This window comes from Chrysemys picta, chromosome 21 (genome assembly GCF_011386835.1).
Source record: "Chrysemys picta bellii isolate R12L10 chromosome 21, ASM1138683v2, whole genome shotgun sequence".
Classification (NCBI taxonomy): domain Eukaryota; kingdom Metazoa; phylum Chordata; order Testudines; family Emydidae; genus Chrysemys; species Chrysemys picta.
Window position 1 is genome coordinate 334,078 of NC_088811.1, and position 23,420 is coordinate 357,497.

At 43.6% G+C, this 23,420-nt stretch overlaps 2 protein-coding genes across 2 annotated transcripts in view; both read right to left on the reverse strand.

The window, feature by feature from the left end:
• Positions 1-16,460, reverse strand: PER3 (period circadian regulator 3). The gene is given in 11 exon segments (XM_065575439.1): positions 1-1,754; positions 5,062-5,292; positions 5,808-6,059; positions 6,375-6,460; positions 7,516-7,663; positions 8,808-8,934; positions 9,633-9,764; positions 9,915-10,020; positions 12,232-12,374; positions 15,479-15,607; positions 16,440-16,460. Coding segments are annotated over 11 exon segments (1,470 nt in total). The 3' UTR covers positions 1-1,659.
• The window catches only part of VAMP3 (vesicle associated membrane protein 3), a 21,573-nt gene continuing 14,042 nt past the window's right edge, over positions 15,890-23,420 (reverse strand). The window contains exons 2-5 of the mRNA XM_005287056.5: positions 23,171-23,252; positions 21,165-21,323; positions 20,263-20,314; positions 15,890-17,793 (exon numbers count right to left, since the gene is read on the reverse strand). Coding sequence (XP_005287113.1) covers positions 17,774-17,793; positions 20,263-20,314; positions 21,165-21,323; positions 23,171-23,252 — 313 coding nt within the window. The 3' untranslated portion in view covers positions 15,890-17,773. The remainder of the gene's footprint in view (positions 17,794-20,262; positions 20,315-21,164; positions 21,324-23,170; positions 23,253-23,420) is intronic.

Sequence of the window (23,420 nt, forward strand, 5' to 3'; positions counted from 1 at the left end):
TTCTTCACAGGATGTTTTCCAGTTTATTTATAAAAAAACAGAACACCTGTTTAAAAATACATTTAAAATTGTATGCGTAAATTCAACCACAGCTGATCACAGATTCAATTCAAGTAAAAATTATTCAAAAGGTGATTTGTAATAAAGTTTAATGCAATTGTGGAGTTACTCCACAGGCAAAGCACCTTTCTCCTTTTGATGAATGCTCACTACATCACAGAAACACCACTGGGGTACCTTCCATTTATAGCCATGTTGGGCAAATATTAGCATAAACACAACAGTTTGTTTTAACATCCAGTTTTGCATGTAACAAAGATTCATAAGCTCCACCAACCAAATTTCCAGTTTGATGAAGCCGCAGAGTGTGCAAATATGGCTACAAAATATACTCTGCCTACCTTTCAGATCAGAACTGGATCTCCACTTAGGTCACACAGGCAAACTATGGACAAAAGTAGAAACGTTAATCTAAACCAAGGGAAAATATTAACTCCTGAAAGTAAGAGAAATAAAGGTTTTCAAAGGTGCTTTCTGCATAGGTGGTAAGATATTCCACAGTGAAGCAGTGTGGTTTAAGTCGACTGAGTATGGCGCTCGGAAGCCAGGTATGTTTTAGTTCTAATCATGGTTCTGTCAGTGAAACTGTAGCCTTGAATAAATCACTGAATTTCAATATCTGAGTTTTCTCTCCCTGCAAACAACAAGACTAACTGTTGTGGTCTTGGTTCTCCTTATACCTACTTCCTCATCCTGTCTGTCACCTCTTGCTAATGTAGGCCCTGATCAGTAAGCAGGTACCTAAGTTTTTGTAGGGGGTCAGGGTCATTTTAGATGGGAGAAAAGCTAAAATTAAACAGCATAAATGGTGAACAGTAAATTAAGATTCTAAAATTCTTTATTTTAATAATCTCACGTGTTATTGAAAACAGCAATAATTAAATCTGGTTTTTAAAACCTGGCAGTGCCCACTTAATTCTCTTGGAAAATCAAGGTGGAAACACAACAGAAATGTAGCAGGCTTGGAAACTGGGTTACATTCAAAATCTTTATTGTACATAAGTGAAGAGTGCTCTGTATGGAAGGGATGATCAAAATGACAGTCGTTAGGTTCTAGGTGTTTAAAATGATTATGATAACGCCAAAGGAGAACATGATTGTGATTCTCTGGAGATGGCACCCTAAACTTGCATAACCCACCAAAAGCCAACTCTAATTGTCCCTTTCTTCATGGATCCAAAATCCTGGAGACTACAGCACCCAGGAGAAAAACTAGCCTTGTGAGGGAAGCAGTTTAGATGCACTTTAATGTGGGAAATTTTCTCCTTTTGTGTCTTACAATACATGGGTTTGTGCATCTTTAGTTGTAAGCAACAGGCCATCCTTGGAAGATTCAGGAGATATTAGATCATACTAATGGGCATGACATGCAGCATGAAAGGCTACAGGATACAAATGATTGCTTTTCTGGCTCCAACCTCTAGGACAACTTGGGATCCCCCCCAGGCATCCCTTTTTTTTAAACCATACAGAACAATAGGGACAGCTCATGCTGTCTTCTTGGATGAAGCCTGTAGAGTTCCTATAGCCTCATTTCTAATTCTATAATTCTTCTATGCATAATTTTGAACACAGTGTTAGAAAAATGTTACTATTTCCTCACCTGTCAGGTACTTGATATGTCATTAGTACAGGCTCAGGTGTACAATCCATCATCTTCCAGACTGACTCACACTGACTGCCTGCTGAGAATTATTGCAGAAAATTAAGTCAACAGTTTCCTGTAAAAATCTCTCAAAATCCAGCACAGGCAGTGAATTAATTTGCAAGCCCCTTGTGGGCTGATTCTACACTTGGACCGCAGGTAACTGTTCAGATGATCCTTATGGCAAGAGATTACAAGCTGCTGCTGACTCTTAGGAACCCAAAGTATAACTCTACTTCTACTGAGCATCTCAAGATTCCCACAAACACACAATCCACACCTCACACAACTCCTTCCCTTCTTCAAAATGAGTTTGTCCTATTTTCCCAGTGACTGTTTGAAGAGACCCTCCTCTCGTCAGCCTCACCCTGGGTCAAGTGGGATGCAGGCTATGATCAATGTGTGGAACAAAACGCAACAAAACAGCATGGAAAGGCTTGATGTACAAGGAAAAATAGAGACATTTCAGATTCCTGTTTTGTTTAACTCTAAAGCCAGGGCCGGCTCCAGGCACCAGCTTGTCAAGCAGGTGCTTGGGGCGGCCACTCCGGAGGGGGGCGGCACGTCCAGCTATTCGGCGGCAATTCGGCAGACAGTCCCTCACTCTGGCTCGGAGCGAAGGACCTCCTGCTGAATTGCCGCCAAGATCGCGATTGCGGCTTTTTTTTTTTGGCTGCTTGGGGCGGCCAAAACCCTGGAGCCGGCCCTGTCTAAAGCACATTAAGTAATAATTGCCCCCAAATAATTAACTTTGACAATTGGTTTAAAAAAACAACCACCACCCCTTTCAGTGGCGAGTTCCCACACCCACCATAACCTCTAGCTGTAAACAGTTAATAGGTTCAGTACTACAATACGCCATCCATGACTTAAGCCAGTGGTCCCCAAACTTTTTACCTTGTGCCCCCCCCCACCTGTCTGTGCCCCCCTGCCCGAGCCAGGGCTGTGGCTCTGTGAAGCGGGGGACACAGACAGGAGTAAGGGGGCTGAGGCTGGGGACACAGCTGGGGCGGAGCCTCATCCGGTCCCCTGGGCTGGCAGCTGGGTACCCGGGCGCGGAGGGCCAAGTCAGCAGCCAGGAGCATAGCTGGGTGGTACCCCCTCCCTACCCCTCGTGGGGGCTGGCCCAGGCCCCAGCTGGGCCCCCCCGAAAGTTCCTCTGTGCCCCCCTATGGGGGTGTGCCCCACAGTTTAGGGACATCTGACTATAGCAATGGCACCCCAATCCCAAAGCTTCCCTACCTGTGCCACAAGGAGAAACCTCATTGGTGCTAGAACCATTAGAACAAGAGCCTATAGAGCTAGATTCAGCTGATTCATTGCCTGATGTTGCTGAACTTGTACACATCTGAGAGCCCTCACACAATAAAAGGTCAAACAGTTCACTGGAAACAGAGTGGCTTTCACTATTCTCCAGATCAATGCCCTGGAAAGAGAATGTAACAATCTATCCACAGAAGTTACCTTCATGATTGAAAAGGGGAGTTTCTGATTTTGGTGGGCAGTGCAATAGAAGTGCTAGTAGTTCCTACATCAATTCAGCAGATTAATATGGAGTTTACAGGTCTGAAAATAAATCACTGCCCCTGAAGCTCAGGATAAACAAACACTCATGGTGAAGCCAGCAACCCTCTGGGCTTTCATCATACTGGTTTCTGCTGTGGACCCTTTTTATCAGATTTATTTCAAGATACTATAATTTTGCTGATTTCAAGATTTTCTGCTGACAAGACAGCAAAAATCAGTTAGTTGCTTCTTTATGCTGTGTCAACACAGCCATGGCTATCAAGCAAGCATAACGGTATACTACAAGGAAGCTTAAGTATTCTTGTCTCCCGATTCACTATGTGAAACTCTCAGCTTCTGCAGCCATGGCTATGTCACTCCCCTTCAGGGCCCTACCCAGCAAAGATTCAGTGGTTAAAGCCCAATCTGGATTCAGGAGCCAACACTTTTTCCTTGCCTACAGACCTCAGATTCCTGCCTCTGAGTATACAGCGGAAGTTGGAGAAAGGCTTTTTCTATGCCCCATATGGAAACCGACCCACACAGATTCCCTGTTCTTCATTCATTAGCTGCATCCCTGGGAGACAAAGGGGGTAATTAATTAAAATGATGTCTTCCCTTTGTTTTGGCTTTCCACAAAGCCTGAAGGACTGGTTCAGAGAGGAAGTGAGTTGTGCAGCCCTAGCCAGGTTCCACATACAGAAAGCCCACCCAACATTCCTGGTAGACAGCATGAACTAAAACACCACTGCCTAAGAGAGCAAAGGCAACCCATGGTAGCCTGGACTGGAAGGGCACTGTTTTGTGACATTTATAGCTGCCAATATTGTATTGTAAGAAGAGTCCAAGAACTTGAATATAAACTACTTTTTTGGTCAGAGCCTGAAAGCAATTTGTACCTTTCATTCTGTAAAATATAGTCAGTGATAAAAAACCTGCTGTGATGCTTGAACACAGAACAGTATCAGTGTCTGCTGATCAAACCCCACAAAAGTCAGGTTTCCTATAGGGCTCCTTGTTTGCATTTAATACCTGGCATTACTTACACATTTAATTTCCACATGTGCTCCAGCTCCACTGGGAGGTTCCAAAGGCTTGGCAGCTCCTCTTGAAGCAGGTTCAACTGAAGCTACTGAACAGTGGTGGCTGATCACTCTGGGTCTCTTGCTGCTCTTCAACAGACATGGGTGTAGATATTGGAGAGGGCTGCGCCACAGGGTTTGATGGTATACTGAAGAGAGGGCCTGGGGGCATTGTGGAGCATGGATTTAAAGAGGAGGAGCAAGCATACTGAGCAAGAAAGAAAGGCTGAGGTATCTGAGTATATCTGGGGAAACTGTGAAACAACATGGCCAAAACTGTGTCCATGTATGGAAAAGGGAAGGCTGGAAGGGGTTGCATGTTGTAGGGCAGATGTGATGATATGGACTCAGGTCTTACTGAGTGGGTGGCACAATCACCTCCTATAGGGGTCATGAAGGGGATAGGAAAACCAGACACTGGGTAAGAATGGATGGGAAGGGCCAAGGAATGAGGGAAGGTCACACTGTGGGGGTTCCAGATGTGATGCTTTAGAGCAGTGGTTCCCAAACTTGGGACGCTGCTTGTGCAGGGAAAGCCCCTGGCGGGCCGGGCCGGTTTGTGTACCTGCTGCGTCCGCAGGTCCGGCCGATCGCGGCTCCCAGTGGCCGCGGTTCGCTGCTCCAGGCCAATGGGAGCTGCTGGAAGTGGCAGCCAGTACGTCCCTCGGCCCATGCCGCTTCTAGCAGCTCCCATTGGCCTGAAGCAGCGAACCGCAGCCACTGGGAGCCGCGATTGGCCGAACCTGCGGACGCGGCAGGTAAACAAACCGGCCCGGCCCGCCAGGGGCTTTCCCTGCACAAGCGGTGGAACAAGTTTGGGAACCACTGCTTTAGAGGGAGAGCAGAACTGTTTCCCAGAAGCGGTTCTCTTCTTGTGTGGAAGATCATTTCTATTAGATGAATGCCTGTATGAGGGCTCTAGTGGTTTCTGGCACTTGAGTTTCCCACATTTGCCTCTTCTACAGCTAACTGGGCTGGTCTGCTTTGAAGAGGAGTCTCCTAAAAGAGAGGAAAAATAGTCATTCACTGAAGCAGCAGGTATGGAGAGACAGAGACAGGCCTTCAGAGAAATAATGGAGAATATGCAACACATTCAGAAAGTTAATTTAGCAGAATATGCCCCTGGACAGTTTCTCCAGTCAGGATAGGAACATTTTTGCTAGCAGGCCCAGACAGTCCTCTTCTATATCTCATCAGCCCCTCTTACTGCTCTCCTAAGCTTACCCCGACCTATTCTTTCAGAGTATTGGAGTCCTAGTAATAGGAGGCATTACTCTGCTGTGTGGCCTTTTGCAGCGTTTATTGTAAGAGTTACATGTCCTGATACAAGTCCAGGATAGCAGTATCTAGGACTGGGTAGAGACTTCTGTGCTGTGACTACTATTAAGCCCCAGCAGTTAGAAGAAAACATCCTGCTCGGATTTGCAGGACTAGTAAGATATTGATTAGGTCACAAGATGCAGAACTAGACTCAATTACTAATTCATTTACCACACAGAACAACTGGTGCCTACCTTGACCATAGGAAAATCCACTGTTGCTTCTGCTCCCTTGATAGAGATAGGACCTATACAGAGATGACAATATCCTCTGGTGGAGCCCGTCAATGTAGTTCTGCTCCTCTTTCAGAGTGTGGGCTGACAAAACCTCCTTTGTTAGTCCAACTTGCATAAATTCCTCAAGAACCACAGTGGGACTCTGAGCATTCAGAGGAGGCAGCTCAATTTGTTCATACTCCACAGTGGCATCTTCTATTGCAGTCACTTCTACAAAAGAGAAGGAAAACAAGTAACTCTTTGGCCTGGCATCCTGGGGTTTGTTCCCCCTTTCAATGAATGATCATTCAAAAAACAATCTCATCTGAGCTACTGAGTGGGTTCACGTGACATTGCAGAGGGAGAGAGAACAACATAAGTCACAACTGAAATATATTCATACAACAGCAGCTGAGTGAATGATATCCCACCCCCGGAGACTGAGGTGCACAGGAATGATACAGTAACAGCACTAGGTTCCTGTCCATCCTTCACTGGAACTAACTGTGCAAGCTCTATCTGAGCTTGTATCATCTGTGGTTGTACCAGCCAGTCCATCTTTATAAATGGAAGCAAGGTCAAACACAAGAGATCTATAGCATAAGTGCACATCTACTGAAGTTCCTATAAAGCTATAATCATGGAAGCAATTTCTACTCCATTTGCTCAGACAGACATGAACTCAACCTCAGAAGTAAGGTGATAGTATCTTATTATTTTACATACTATAGTCTATACCGAACCATAAGCGTAACATCAGGGTGACTATTTAGCAGAGGATGCAGTCATATTTTCAGTAATACAGCTAAGTACAGAGTGTTCACAGTACTAAGGTTATAGAAGAGATTCCAGTTTGAATTATATCTTGTATTATTTGACAATGAATACGATATACACAATACAGAATGCATATGCACAAGGAAGCAAGTAGAGGATGAGCATTCAACCTTAAACATCAAGTAATTCCAATAGCTGAGCGCTTGGTTTTTCAAACTAACTGTAAGCCGGGGGGAGACCCACTAGCAGGGGAAGGAAAACCCAAGTCCCAACTGCTGGACTCTTCACATCCCCGTCTTCAGGGCTGGCTTTATTCTCAAAAGCACCAATTCAAAACCAGTACAAATCAACTCAAACAACTGGGAAATACACCCCCGAGGCCAGTCCAGCTTCAGCCAGCTGGGAGCAGAAAGGAATGTTCCCCTACGGGTCTCTTTTGCACTACCTTTCCTTTTCCTTTTATAATCCTGGCCAAATCAAGCATATGACAGGCTCCTACATGCATCACTAACATTGGGTTTTGCATTAACTATATTTTAGCCTGATACAGACTAGTCAATTCTATAAGGGAAAGTTCCAAGTTTGTCAGAGAATTTTCATCTTTGTTTGATGGTTGCTCAGGCACTTAGTTGTAGTATAAGATACTGATATGAAAAAAAAAGTTTAAATACTTAAAAATAATTGTGACTAACTGTTCATGCTGTTTACTTTTTACATTCACTGTACTTTGGCTGTGAAACAAGACTTTTTCATTTCTTGACAGTTTCATTTTTTGATTCTCCTGTGCTAACAGAATGCTATAATGTTCATAGTTTCAAACGCCTGAACAAACCATTGTGACCATCTAGTCTGATCTCCTGCATAACACAGGCTGTAGAACTTCCCCAAAATAATTCTAGAGCAAGTTTACCACATGATGATACTGTCCTCACAGCTGCTCTGCTGGTAGGCTAGAACATGTTGTATCTTCCTTGAATCATCACAGGATGAACTCTCTGGGCCTTCAGTGATGTTACTTCTCAGTGCCTGGAGAATATACGAAGCAGTGTTCTGTTTGCCTACAAAAGAAAAAAAATCGTCATCTTCCAAAAGCATCTTAGAGCTGCCCCCTAAGTAAGTCTTTATGAGGGTACATGGCCTGTGATAGTATCACTCCCATAAATTAACTAATTCTGTGAGTTCAAATGAGGACATTTTTCTGAAACAATGTATTGTCTACAAGAAAAAAAATTACAAGCTTAAGATGAAACATCCACTCCAGAAGATCTTAGTGAACACAAAGGAGACACATCCCTCACCCGCGCCGCTTCCCGCCGCCCCCATTGGCCAGGGACAGCGAACCGCTGCCAGTGGGGGCCACGATCGGCCGAACCTGCCGTGTCAGCAGGTAAATAAACTGGCCCGGCCCGCCAGGGTGCTTACCCTGGCGAGCCGCGTGCCAAACGTTGCCAACCCCTGTCCTACCCTAACACCAGCTGGCTAACTGAAGTATCCTTGGTGATGGGATGGAAACCCCAGATACTAAGCCTTCCCATCACATAAGTAGGTTTATCAATTAGTTTTTCAAATGCTGCCAATTTTAAAAGTAGCTTTAGTTACTTTCTACTGCTCGCCATCCCTATTTACAAATCACAACATCTGACCTCTAAACCAAGAGAAACTATGGCAACTCATAGTATTGATGTTAAAACCATTCTATTAGCTTAAAAGGTAGCACAGTGATCACAGGATATGAGCTCTCCTCATTGAGGCTGTGCACAAGTCACTGTTCACAGTGGACTTAACGCTGGGTCTCACAATTCATAGTAGAATCTTGCTGTCAACACACCTAGAAGTTTAATTTAACTTTAGTAATGAAACAGGACTTCAAATTCCTAAACATTTTAGTGGAGGATTTCAATCTTAGATTGCAAGCTCTTTGGGGTAGAGACCATGTTTTCTTACGTATTTGCACTGTGCCTATGCACAAAAGGGTCCTGATCAGCGACTCTGTGCACTATTGCAATACAAGAGTTTGATAACCATAGCCTGCTTCTCCAATAAAATGGGTTAGAACAGCAAACACTTAGATCTATTTTACATGATGTAAGAATTTCTAACACGAAGCTGTCAGAGCCAGTACGCCACTCAAGTCTAAAAGGCAGGACTACAGATCATGGGGAATTCACATTTCATCTAGGGATCAGGATTCTATTAACTCACCTCCCTGCAGTACAGTATCTAGGACTGGATCCTTTCTGTTCTGCAGTTTGCTCTGTGATTTACTATGCAGGTGTTGACCCAGATTCTTTATTCAGTTCACATTGGCACAGACCTGCTGCAATGTCATCTGGGGGTGTGAGAAAATTACTGGAGTCAGACTGAGGAAACATGAGTAAACACAGGCAAACATAAGCACAATAATGTGCTAAGGTACCTCAATCCAACCTAGCATAGAGGGATGGACTTGTCAGCCTGAGCTTGGCATGTCTTGACTTTTATCACTCAGATTCACTATGGTAAAGTCTACAACCTCTGCGTTTGAATAATTTTCTTGAATTGATATAAGCCTTCAGAGATGAAAGGATAGAACAAGTGAATGACTTACCCAGGATATTGTTTAGGAAACTATATTTAAAATTTGTATTCACAGAATGTCTGTTCACATATGTATTCTGATAGGGGTACCCTGCACATTTCTTTTAACCCTAGATGCCATTTCTTTTTAACCTGGTTTCCCCATTATTTTGTCAAGTCTGCCAGTTCTCTGAAAGAAGTCACTATATATCATTATATGTCTGTAATTTACTTCACATGATAACTTTGTTTGAGGTATCTGACAATTCCAGTCAGGTAAATGCTTACTCTGGCAATTTAAAAATTTTGTATGTTGGACCATTCCAAGTATATATAACTCAAGCTCTTGATTTGTCTTGTATCTTCCCACTTCAATATAATTTCACAATGCGTGGAGTATGTCTGCCATGAGAATTTTCAGTTTTATTATTATATTTCTATTGTTACCTGGGCAATGTCATATTGATAGACTTACTAGTTCTGCTGTATTTCCTCAGCACAATTCCCACTGGAGTCACTAGAGGACGCTATGCTGATGTAATGTTCGTAAGACCCATTGCTACCAAGTCTTCCATAACCACTAGAATCATTGCTATGAACTGGCTGTAAGAAAGGCAGAATTCATTGTCTTAGAGCTAACAGTAAAAAGAGATAATGCAGTTAGCAACACAAAATTTCTAGTGACTCCAGAGATGTAAGTGAAGAATCTTCATTATTTTGTGAGACTTTCAGATTTTCCTTCATCCTCTTTACCTGCAGGAGAAGCTTGTATATTTGTCCTTGCAATTCTCTTATCTCTTTATTGACACTGCTCATCTCTTTGCTTCTTGCAGCAAAAACATCTTCATTCAGAGAGCTCCTGTGAAATACCAATGAAAGTTTAATGTCAAGTCAAACCTAATTTAGTTAAAGAAAGATCTATATAAACAAGATTACAGAGCAGATTTTTAGGGAACGGTATTAACTCTGCTGCTTTATGAGGTGCTATTCTGGTCCTCAAATAGTACACTAGGAGGGAAAATATCAGAAACAATTCAGGCAAGGGATTATTACTACCCAAAAAGAAAGTGACAGTTCCTTCCCATAGCCCTATTGTTTTACAGGGGCATCACCATTTTAAATATTTGTACAAAACACATTTAGGTCTGAAAACTGTGGCATTCCAGAGGATAACATCTCTCTTCCTCTTTCTGCTGTGACAGCTACTATATTCATTTTCCAAATTTAAAAACCAAAACCCAACTCTCCACCCCACTGACATTTTAATGGACTAGGATGATTCTTGACTTACTAATATATTTTTTTTAAATTTAAATTAATTTTTAAGACTGAAAGACAGATGATTTGGCTTTGAAAACAACAGTTGCTGAAATACTTCTCTATATATCACTGCATCTGAGGCTTGTACTGCTAGGCATCTACCAGCAGGTCTTTCCAAAATACTGAGTACATAGGTTCTTGGGGAATGTATCTGTGCCTCTGCCTCAGTCTCCAAAGGGTTAAATCAAAATTCTGTTTTTATAGCTAACCTTTAAGAACATTCACTGGCAATAATTTTAGTCTGTGTAGTAAGTCCATGGATACCATGATGGATGCTATAAAACTCCCTGATATAGACAGATAGATAGAAAGATAATTAACATGTCTGACAGCCTGAAGTGTTTTTGTCTGGAGGCATGAATGAGCATGCACTGACCCCTGATTTGGTCACCTCGGGTTGATGTCATCTCCAGCTTAGTCAGCAAGAATAATCAGGGGTACAGAGAGTACTCTGATTGGCTGAAATCATCTACCTGCAGTCACCAGAATAAAGTATTTAGGAAGGAGTTTCAGGGACTCTATTGCTGGCAGTCAGTGCACTGAGTTTTATCTGGGGGAGGGGAGTAAAGACAATGAACTTTTGCCTAACATGAGTTGGGTCAAACTTGGAAAATGTTGCAAATAAAATGAGTGTCTGTGACTTCTCTTACCTGTTGCGGGCATTTGCTTCATTAAACCAACATACAACTTGGTGCAAGTGATAGTCTCTATTCAATTAGGGCCCATGACAAGAAAAGGAAGATTTAGGTACCCCAGTAGAATTTGCTTGGGCTTCCATTTGTCCAATATTTCATTACTGTTATGCTCCTTCGCTAACCCAGGCTGTCTCTTTTGAGAAATGGGCCGAAGCACACATGCCAGCTAGCTGCTCTCCAGTGCATTACTAGTGGTAGTACTCTGATATAGTAAAGAAAGTGGTTTTGCTATGCAGAGAGTTTAGTGGGAAAGAGAAAGTCTCTGAGGGGTTCAGTTCCACAACTGACTTACGTTCGGACTTTGTGCCAGCCAATGATGAACACGACTTTCCTGCTTAGATTAGATTAGAAAACAGGCATTTCTTAAAAGTAATTTCCTCCAAAGCACACCAGCAGTGACATAAGTGTACAAAATTATTGGTTGAGACAAAGCTTCAGAAATCTGTGCTCAAACTAGAGTGCTGGGTTCAAAATCTTATTTTATTCAAGGCATCACAATTCCTCATTCTATAAGTTTGTTCCTGGCTTCCTACTGTTAACATAATAGGGCACATGATTCCAAATTGGGCCCATTGTGGCCATCAGCCTACCCAAGGAACATATTGGTTTCTGACCACACAGAAGTTGCTATGAACAGGACCTGGCCCTCACTACCAACATCGAGGTGTGACACCACTGAAAACTCAAGACAATTCCATCTATCTCTACCTCGCTCTCCAATGGTACTGAAATAATCTCAAGAAACCTTCATTCTTCCAAGCAAAGCCAGGGAGCACAGCACATGCTGTATATCAGGAAGAAAGTAAGTAGAAATAATTTATTCCTGAAGTACAAATATGAACCAAAGAGAAGCCATCCCGAACTACACTGCTTCTCCAGGTTTGGAGCTATTTTACCAAAGCTGTCTCAAGAAATGACAAACTTTTTTGTGATTTGAGAGAACTAAGGGATTCTGAAGGAGACCTTGACTACATTTGGCAAAGGGGAAAAGAAATGTTACTTTTTTCTGCACTTGTTAGTCTTGCATTTCCCGAATCAGAATGGATGAAGGACACCTCTGATTTGCAGCTGAACTTACTGTGTTTTTTGGGGTGCGTTCAGATGTAACTGCTACCAGCTCCTCAATGCTGTATGTTGTTACGTCTGTTTGGAATACTCCATAGTCATTCACGGCTTGGAAAAATGAACCGTTTCCTGACTGAAAAACAGAGGAAAACAAAATAAACAAGAAATGTCAATGAGGAGAGGATTTTGGAAACAGCTCCTACAATCCTGACTTTTAAATCATAGAATATCAGGGTTGGAAGGGACTTCAGGAGGTCATCTAGTCCAACCCCCTACTCAAAGCAGGACCACTCCCCAGATGGATTTTTGCCCCAGATTCAAAAATGGCCCACTCAAGGATTGAATGCACAACCCTGGGTTTAGTAGGCCAATGCTCAAACCACTGAGCTATCACTCCCCTCTAAAATATAGGGAGATATACCTATCTCATAGAGCTGGAAGGGACCTTGAAAGGTCATTGAGTCCAGTCCCCTGCCTTCACTAGCAGGACCAAATACCAATTTGCCCCAGATCCCTAAATGGCCCCCTCAAGGTTTGAACTCACAACTGTGGGTTTAGCAGGCCAATGCTCAAACCATTAAGCTATCCCTCAAACCACTGACTCAATCTTTGATCCTCCCTGTAGTGCTAACAAGGTGATCATGCAGCAATGAACAGCCCAATCCAAACCAGAACTGATAGCAATAAGTACAGGACCTATTCTGAAAGTTTAATCCAGGGGTCGGCAACCTTTCAGAAGTGGTGTGCAGAGTCTTCATTTATTCACTCTAATTTGTGTGCCAGTAATACATTTTAACGTTTTTAGAAGGTCTCTTTCTATAAGTCTATAATATATAGCTAAACTATTGTTGTATGTAAAGTAAATAAGGTTTTAAAAATGTATAAGAAGCTTCATTTAAAATTAAATTAAATGCAGAGCCCCCCAGGCCGGTGGCCAGGACCGGGCAGTGTAAGTGCCACTGAAAATCAGCTCCATAGGTTGCCTACCCCGGTTTAATCCATTTCATACACACATCACATAACAGCTTAAGGGGACATGCTCTACTCTTACCTAATAGGGAGTGATGAAGCACTGTACCCAATGGCCACACAAGGCTGAGTGCCTTGGCACAGATCACTATGCAAATTACATGATTGTCAGGCTGTGCAGATCCACAGTACACAGAAGAGACACATGCAGGATTCAAGAGACTAATGCATAGAATTGTAGGACTGGAAGGGACCACGAGCGGTCTTCTAGTCCAGTTACTTGCACTGAGGCAGGACTAAGTATTATCAAGACCATCCATGACAAGTGTTTGTCTAACCTGCTTTCAATGATGGCGATTTCACAACCTCCCTAGGCAATTTATTTCAGTGCTTAACTACCCTGACAGGAAGTTTTTCCTAATGTCCAACCTAAACCTCCCTTGCTGTAATTTAAGTCCATTGCATATTATCCAAACGCAATATTTAAACCCCAACATGGGCATTTCAGTTGCATAGGAGTCACCATGAAGAACATCTGAGCTTTATTATTTATTGCAAAAGACAATAAAGCATCATATTTTGGCCCAGGAGGGGCACATTTTTTAAAGCAAGACATTACACGTGAACCCAGTATAGACACTAATAGAAGCAGCATATGTGACTCATCTGTCCAAACACAGACTATAGGATATTTTAAATCAAATTAGCAATGCTATAAATTACACAATTACATGGGGGCTAATTCATGACTTGATAAAAAAATTACAAGGACTACTGCTCATAGTTCAGGACATAAGATGCTCACCAGCTGGGGTGGGAAATTTTTCTCCTACTCCAAGATACACAATTGCATAAGTTCAGATATGCATTATTTTGGGGAGAATACGAGGCAGGTGAAGAGTCAGCTCTCTTAGAAGCATCTGGGATAGATCACTGTTGTAGGATGGATACCAGACTAGAACTGCATGGGCAATTGCCTGCCAGGTATAAAGGTTGAGGATCTCTCAAGACATCTAGGACATACATATGTGTAGTGCTGGGGAGGCGCTGGTGATCATGGTACATGTAGGTACCAATGACATAGGGAAAGGCATGCGAGAGGTTCTGGAGGCCAAATTTAGGCTTCTAGGTAAGAGATTGAAGTCCAGGACCTCCAGAGTAGCATTCTTTGAAAAGACAACTGATACAAAATGAAACAAACAAAAAATTCCAAACCAACCTGAAAATAACCTGAGACCAAAAAAACCCAAAACAACATTCATTCCAGGTCAAACTAAACATTTTGTTTGACTTGAAACTTATTTTTGGTTTGGTTAAGAATATAAGAAAGAATACTTGGCTAGATGGACCTGTCTTCTGACAGAGGCCAATGCCAAGTGTGTCAGAGGAAATGAACAGAACAGGTAATCATTAAGTGATCCATCCTGTCGTCCATTTCTAGCTTCTGGCAAACAGAGGCTAGGGACACCATCCCTGCCCACCCTGGCTAATGGCCACTGATGGACCTATCCTCCATGAGAGGTTTGGTGAAAAAAAACTGAAGTCCATTTTCAGTTCAAACTGAACCAAATGTTGTTCGGATTTTTCTGTTAGGCCCCCAAACCAAAAAACAAACAAACAAAAAAACTATAATTCACAATCACTCTGCTCTGTATAATACCCTGCCCACACTCCTCTTCCCTTGTAGGGGGGGGGGGTGTCAGGTTGGTGGTGTTACATACTCCTTTCCTTTGAAATCCACTCCTCTTCCTCCTCCCCAGACCAGTGAACTACAGAGTTCCCCCTTCCTCCAAAACCTCTTTCAGTCCTGGGGGCTACACAGTTCCACCTCCACCAAACACCTCTTCTCTCCTCTCCCCAAATCTGGAGGATTATACAGTTCCCTAACCTGGGGGTGGGGGGAAAATACAGTCTTAGCATCTCTCCTGCCCCAAAAGAGGGTTATAGAGACACCCCCCCACCCCTCACTTCCACCCCAGAATGGGAGGTGTTATAGAGCGCCCCAACCCCTCACCTCCACTCCAGCCCAGGGGGGGGGTTACAGAGCCCCCTAAACCCTCACCTCTGCCCCAGCTCACGGGGGGGGGGGAGGTCATAGAGCCCCCAAGGTCGGAGAGTTAAGCCCCCACCCCGGGGCTGCTATACAGCCCTTGCCCTCAGCCCGGCGGCTCGGTAGCTATAGCCCCCAGAGCTCGGGCCCTCCCCCTCACACCCGGGCTCGAGCCGCTAGCGGGGTCCCTCCCCCTGCCTCCGCCCGGCCGCACTCACCCATCCCGACGCGAGTAGGCCCCGCCCCCTCCTCCCATTGGGCCCCGGGCCAGCCGCCCCGCGCTCCCACAGGGCAATAGGAGTGGGGGCGGAGCCTAGCGGACTCACTTGGGCGGCGCGGGAGAGAGGCTGTCAGGAAGTCCCTCCCTCAACCCCCGAGGGGCTAGAACGTCAGCGGGACGCTACTGGCCGGGGCTCGAGCCGCAACCGCCTCAGCGCCCAGCTGCCCCGCCCCACGTCCCTCTCACACTGGGCGGGGCTCCGCCTGCCCCAGCTCGGCAACCGCCCTTGGCCCACTCGGCCTCAACGCCCGCCCCCCAAGAGGCGCAGCCGCCCTCCCCGCCAGCGCAAGGCAGAGCCCTGGCTCCCTAACCCCCCCCCCCCACACACACACACACAGGGGAACACGAGGAAGTTTCAAAAGCCACTTTATTAAACGTTACAAAGGCCTCTTTGCCAGCACAGTGCAGGGACCCAGGCCTGCCTGATGACATACACTTAGAAACCTCTGAAAGTGTAGGAACTAGTACACAGAGTTAATATTCCTTTAAAAGCTGCAGCATAAACAGAATAGTAAAAATTTTCTTAATTGTGAGTTAATAAGATTTCAGTTTGTACAGTTAGCTTTGTTACTGGTCCATGGTGCATTTATACAGTAGAGTTATTTTAAGAGACTTTGTACATTTAGTCACTACAGTGATGAAGGTAGAGCAGAAATTAAAGTACTTCAGTAGGCACAGAAATCCTTGCCTCTCTCCCTCTTCATCCTCAGAGAAACAGGCAAGGCCTTAGATAGTTAATTATAAGCCAACAGAGCAGCTTTCCACAACACTCATTACACACACAAAAAAATCAGTCTAAAGCATCTTGTACTTTGGGGTAAAGAGGTCAATATTTCTCCCTAGGTGCTTAGAGAGCAGATCCACCATTGGGCTTAGCCACCCTCTGAGTGCTCAGTCACATCTTTCTGGTAGTTGTCCATCAAGAGTCTGGCTCATTTTTTATGATAACAGCCAAAGCAACATCCAACACTCAAAGAAGTAGGCTATGTTGATTAGGTTCGTGAATCAATTTCACAGTGTAGCTACTTGTAAATCTACCCTGAAAAGTAAGGGAGGAAAAAAGAGACGAGTAGAAACAAGGACTGGGAAGAAATTAGAAACAGACAGATTAGACACAGTACACACAGTGGTGACTCAATGGGTGAAGCACCAAGTTATTTCTTTCCCTCCTCCTGGAGAGTAGTCACCCATACCTAAAAAGTTTGGCGATAAGAGGGAAGAGGCAACAGCATTTGTTACCAGCCTTTCCTGAAGTCCTAGAGGAACACTCACCCTGAGGACTAGTTTAGAGGGAAGACAATGTGTGAAGTAATGCAAACATTTTACATATAAATATATATATAAAATTTTAAACTACATTTGGCACTGATTCTACACTGGAAACATCTTGCTGGCTTGCAGAGAAAAGCCTTCACTGAACTACTTTTTGGCAAAAGACAAAAACCCCAAACAAAACCAACTTTGGTAAGTGTCTACATGACAAACACTAAACATTTTTAAAGGTACTCTTTTAGATTAAACTGACACCAAAAAGTGACAGACTGTCTTTTGAAGACAATGTAAACACCTTATAAAGAAGTGTTTAATCACAAATACCACAAGGCAGCACTAATGGTTCAGTGCTCAAATCTTTAGAACTTCAATAATAGAATTTAACTGCATATTCAAAAGACAGCAGTGAACGACAAGTAGTGTTTACAAGGGTGGCAGGCTCTTCCACAACCAGTCAGAAGGCATTAATGGAGTAAGACAAGGCAGGCAAAGTCTGTTCAAATGGCAAAGGTGTTAAGAGTTTCTTCCAAGAAGGCACAAATTTACGATTTGGTTCCCACCCCTTTAGTAGTGTGTCAGAAAAGACACGTTTAAGTTGGGGCACGGAAGAGACAGCGAAAAGGACAGATACCCAAACATACTCTTCAAATTTATCTAGAATGCAGTAGTCACTGGCAACAATACATTGCTTCTAGATTCTGAAACGCAAACATGAAATCCTCTTCATCAGCTCATACTCAAGATAACCAAGGCACTGTGCAAGTTGTGGGCTGTGCTTATTAGCATTTTAAAATTAGGAGTGTAACTTTTAAATAAAGGCACATTTCCTATAAACCAGAGAAAGTTAACACATGACTAATCAAAATAATTTTGCTTTATACATCAGTAGGTGAGAGCTTGAGAATACAGCAGGTTTGAAGGAGAGAGATGGCTTCCGCTGGTTTGCATTTCTTCTTGTAACTCATGAGGACACATTCCAGACTATAACAGAAAAATAAGGATTGGAAAAGCAACAGTTCTCTTCCCCTCACCCTCCCACATCAAAGAGGCATAAAACAATCCTGCAATTTAAAGACTTGAGCTACTGAACACTCAAAATATTCAACATAAGAAAATTCTAAATAATTTCCTGTGTTTGTTTTATGATAGTTTCATTCTTGCACAGGACTGGCTTTTAGAATTCATGAACCGGGTATTTCTCACCTATGGTCACAATTCTGTTTGTAGCATCACAATTAGTTGCTGTAAATTGTGGTACAAAGAGGCCCAAAGGGGAGAAATGAATACGCTGTCAGAGCTCGAGAGTAAATGAATCCTGCTGGAAAGCTTTTTAACAGCTACATCACAAATTCAAACAGCTGAACACCAAGCAGTGTAACTAGTTATAAGCTCCCTGGCTCTACTATGGCCAGAGTATGAATCCACAGTCTTCCCTGCACACACCAGAAACATCTCCACTTGCATTTGTATTTATAGGTTTGTTACCAGTTACAATAAAGGGCTTGTGGCTATCGTATACACAAGGGTACATCTGGCAACATTCAGAAGTTGGGAAAAGTAAAATCTGGATATCAAACAAGGGAGCATGAATTTCTTTCCTCTTAAAACTTCTACTGCAATATACTTCTGTTTAAACAGCTTGTTCACCAGTGATGAATCCTTGAGAACTGACTGTCCTCCTCCTCCCCCAGGCTTCTGCTACAGCAGGAGAGCTAGTGCATGAAGTCAGTGGGGTTTCTTGCACTCAAGTGAGGCTAGGCAGATCAAGGCTCTTGCCTGGACTGTAGCGCTTCAGTGAAGACAATACTACACTGATGGGAGAGCTTCTCCCATTGGCATAGTTAATCCACTTCCACGAGAGGCGGTAGCTATGTTGAAGGGAAAAGCTCTCTTGTCAACATAGCACTGTCTACAACAGGGGTTCGGTAGATATAACTGCGTCGCTCACAGCTGTGGATTTTATACACCCCTGCACAACATTGATATAAATATGCACGTTTACAGTGTAGACCTGGCCTAACTACCTTGCTATCTAAGCACTATTGAGGATTGGAGGAGGAACCTCATATGAAGCTTCCCTACTTTTTTTGTTGTTTGTTTTGCCTGACTTCTGGGCTGGAAGACAGCAAAGGGAGTCTGATTGGTTGGAGTACCCATTTTGGGATTAGGAAAAGGGTGTGACCCAATAGAAGAGGGCTAGACTGCTTTGCAAGAAAGAAAAGTGACATAAGGATATTGAACCTGGAGCCTAAAGGATTAATAAATGTAGAAATACTATGAAAGATGAATTTGAGAAATGTGTATGTCCACAGCTCCCGTCAGCTAAGGTTCTCAACAAAAAGAACAGGAGTACTTGTGGCACCTTAGAGACTAACAAATTTATTAGAGCATAAGCTTTCGTGGACTACAGCCCACTTCTTCGGATGCATATAGAGTGAAACATATATTGAGGAGATATATATACACACACACATGCAGAGAGCATGAACAGGTGGGAGTTGTCTTACCAACTCTGAGAGGCCAATTAAGTAAGAGAAAAAAACTTCTGAAGTGATAATCAAGCTAGCCCAGTACAGACAGTTTGATAAGAAGTGGGCTGTAGTCCATGAAAGCTTATGCTCTAATAAATTTGTTAAGGTCTCTAAGGTGCCACAAGTACTCCTGTTCTTTTTGCGGATACAGACTAACACGGCTGCTACTCTGAAACCTAAAGTTCTCAACGTATTTCATGTATCAGAGGGGTAGCTGTGTTAGTCTGAATCTGTAAAAAGCAACAGAGGGTCCTGTGGCACCTTTGAGACTAACAGAAGTATTGGGAGCATAAGCTTTTGTGGGTAAGAACCTCACTTCTTCAGATGCAAGGCTTGCATCTGAAGAAGTGAGGTTCTTACCCACGAAAGCTTATGCTCCCAATACTTCTGTTAGTCTCAAAGGTGCCACAGGACCCTCTGTTGCTTTTAACGTATTTCATGTTACTCTTCGGAAACCCCTGTGAGGTATGCGTCATTATCCCCATTTTAAAGATTGAGAAATTGAGGCAAAGAAGTGATCAGGTGACATGGCCACTCTCACAGTCACTGGCAGAGTTGGGATTGGGACTCAGGGGTCCCAGTCTCCTGCGGGATCCCATTTCTACTCAGTGCGCAAGAGCCTGAGATTCAACAGTTAAGGTTCCCACAGAAGCCATAAAACTTCACCACATCACACAGATTACGTTCAAACATTAATTTAGCAGCGTAAGTATTAGTTTGGACTACTGCATATGTCAAGCATGCAATATGGCTAAGTTAGCGTTACTGTGTGAACCTTAACTTTTGAATATTATGACCTATGTACTAGCAGTCACACCCAGAGAGCATTACATTAACAACTTTTTGCATTCGATTTACAGTCTTATGCCCCATGTACGCTAGTCCTACTGACAAAACGGTGCTTTAGCTAAACGCTTACCAATGATGATGATGATAATGATGAGAACAACTGCTATCAATATTGCCCACATCTGTTAAAAAAAAGCACATCATTTAGTACAAACAACTCATTTAGACATTTTGAAAAGAGGGCAAACTACTGCTCCCCTGCCTTACAATTAATGTTTTACACTCTGTCTTGGCTTCTCAGCAAATAAAGAGTGTGTTCCCAGGCCTTCCTGCAATTAGCTGACATGACTGTAAGAGACTAAAAGCTCTTTGTAGTGCTGTGTCTGTGTTGTCATTCAATCCATATCACTGAATTTCTTCCTCCTACATCTCCAACACCTTAAATTAGTACATTCATTTATCCTTGGCCACATTTCTGTCCTGGAGATTGTTTTGTGTAAAGGAATGTGGCCAGGCCACCCAACTTTTGGCCAGTTCATCTACTTCACTAAGGGCAGGTCTACACTAACCCCCCAATTCAAACTAAGGTATGCAACTTCAGCTACGTGAATAACGTAGCTGAAGTTCGAAGTACCTTAGTTCGAACTTACCTCGGTCCAGACGCGGCAGGGAGGCTCCCCCGTCGACTTCGCGTACTCCTCTCGCTGAGCTGGAGTACCGCAGTAGACGGCGAGCACTTCCGGGTTCGACTTATCTCGTCCAGACAAGACGCGATAAGTCGAACCCAGAAGTTCGATTTGCTTGCTGCCCAACTACCAGGTAAGTATAGACCTACCCTAAGAAAGATGCTCATTAAGGACCAGATGTTGTAATCTTAAATAACTACTATTCACCACGAGTAAAGGCTACAGAAATTGGCCATGTGTTTTCGTGGTTAAAGTCACCTAGATTTCTTCCCCTTTATGTAGTATTCAGCTACTTATAGTTCTTAGTAACATTAATTTGTATTGGAAATACTCGAGTCATGGTTACCTTACAGTTCTTCCACCAATACTTCCTTTTCAGCTTGGCAGCACTGGTCTCAAATTGGGAAGCTCCTGCCTGCAGTGCATCAGCACGGTCATCCAGCTCTGACAGCTTCTGATCTCGTTCCAACACCTTGTCCACATTCACCCTCATGATGTCAACCACCTACAGTGATTTAATAGTCACAGTAAGTTATTCATTCCTTCATGGTGTCAAGTATCAGGGGGTAGCCGTGTTAGTCGGTATCTACAAAAACAACAAGGAGTCTGGTGGCACCTTAAAGACTAACAGATTTATTTGGGCATAAGCTTTCGTGGGTAAAAACTTCACTTCTTCGGATCTCCAAGTGCTCTCCCGTCCACTCCTGTACACCAGCTCGACGAGAGGCGCAGGAAGAGTCGACAGGGGAGCAGCAGCAGTCGACTCACTGTAGTGAAGATACCGCGGTAAGTCAATCTAAGTACGTCAACTTCAGCTACGTTATTCACGTAGCTGAAGTTGCGTGACTTAGATTGACCCCGCCAGTATAGACCAGGCCAAAGTAATTGAGTTGGAGATTCCCAGTGCCTGCCTTGGGGTTCCAATATCAGAAACTTTGTTTATAAACTTACTCCTACTGAAACAAAAGTATTCCACTAATAATCTAGCATGTTAGAAAAGGGTCAGAACTGTATAAGAAAAACTCAGTTATGGAGGCCACAACTGGCATTTGAACTTACTTAACGTTGGCAGCACTCCTCACTTAACGTTGTCCCAGTTAACGTTGTTACATTGCTGATCAATTAGGGAACATGCTCATTTAAAGTTGCGCAATGCTCCCTTAGAACACTGTTTGGCAGCCACCTGCTCTGTCCACTGCTTGCAGAAAGAGCAGCCTGTTGGAGCTAGCTGGTGGGTGCTTGGAACCAGGGTGGACCGGCAGCCCCACAACAGCTCCCCTAAGTTCCCTGTGGGGCAGCTGTCCCTCCCCGCACTGCCATGTGCTGTTCCTGCCCTCTGCCTTGGAGTTGCTCCCAGGAGCCTCTTGCTTGCTGTGTGGCAGGAGGGGGGGAGAACACGACAGGGCTCAGGACAGAGGGAGCTTGCTGACAGCAGAGGCTGTCTCAACTTGCTGATCTACTTAAAAAGGCTGTGTACTTAGAGTGGGGTCAGTGTATTTAAAGGGGCAATGTTTGTGTGTCACACACACACACACACACACACACCCACCCCATGCGGTGTCTCCTCCCTCCATTCGTTCTGCCTTGTACCATGTGAGGCTACAACAACAACGTGTTAACCCTTGAAGGCTCAGCCAAGTGCTAGTTCATCATTTAGTAGTAAGGCATTCCCTGGGTAATATCCCGCCCTCTGACTAGACCACCTCAACCAAGCTTCACAATCATCATTGCTGTGTACAGTATTAAATTGTTTAAAACTTCTATAGTGAGTGAGTGTATTTTTCTTGTCTGTCAAAAAAGTTTCCCTGGAACTTAACACCTCCCTCCCCCTCATTTACATTAATTCTTATGGGGAAATTGGATTCACTTAACATTGTTTCGCTTAAAGTAGCATTTTTCAGGAACATAACTACAAGCACCTATGACTTCTGAAAAGGAAGTTATGTGCTACCCTGTCTCAGCCAAGGATGGTTTTTGGCTCACACAGGAAGTTTTGCCATAGTTTTGATACACAACTAGAAACCCCCGGGCAATTGTGGATTTCCAAATAGCAAAGCTCATTCGCTGTCAGAAACCAACCGGAGTTGTGTAGCTAACACATTGGCTCACAAGATATTCATCTTTGCAGGAGCAGGTCAACACCTGGAAAATATCACAGGTTTCCTGCAATGAGTCTCAAGATGACAGTTCAGATCGCAAGAGGGACAAATGATGAAGACATTCTAGCTTTTGGTTCATACACTGAAGCAGACAACTTTAAACTTTGCCCACACAACACTTCCATATGTCTTCCCTCTGTCAGATTTCCCAAGGTCAAAGGAATAGTAAAGCTGCTCTATACAAGAGCCATACCTCATCTACTTGGTGTTGTGTCTGCTGAAGGCGACGATTACTGCCAGAGGCATTACTTGAGCTTCCAGGGCCACTTGTTGACCTGCAGTGTAGAGACAGTTACACTATGATATCATATAGTTAATTACATTTATATACCACCTAGAAGTATGCTTGGTAATTTGCAAAGAAAGGGTACACAAACCAGTGAAAATAAATGTAAATACCAATGGTCATAACAAAGAAAGGCAGGACATTCCCAAGGAGCTAA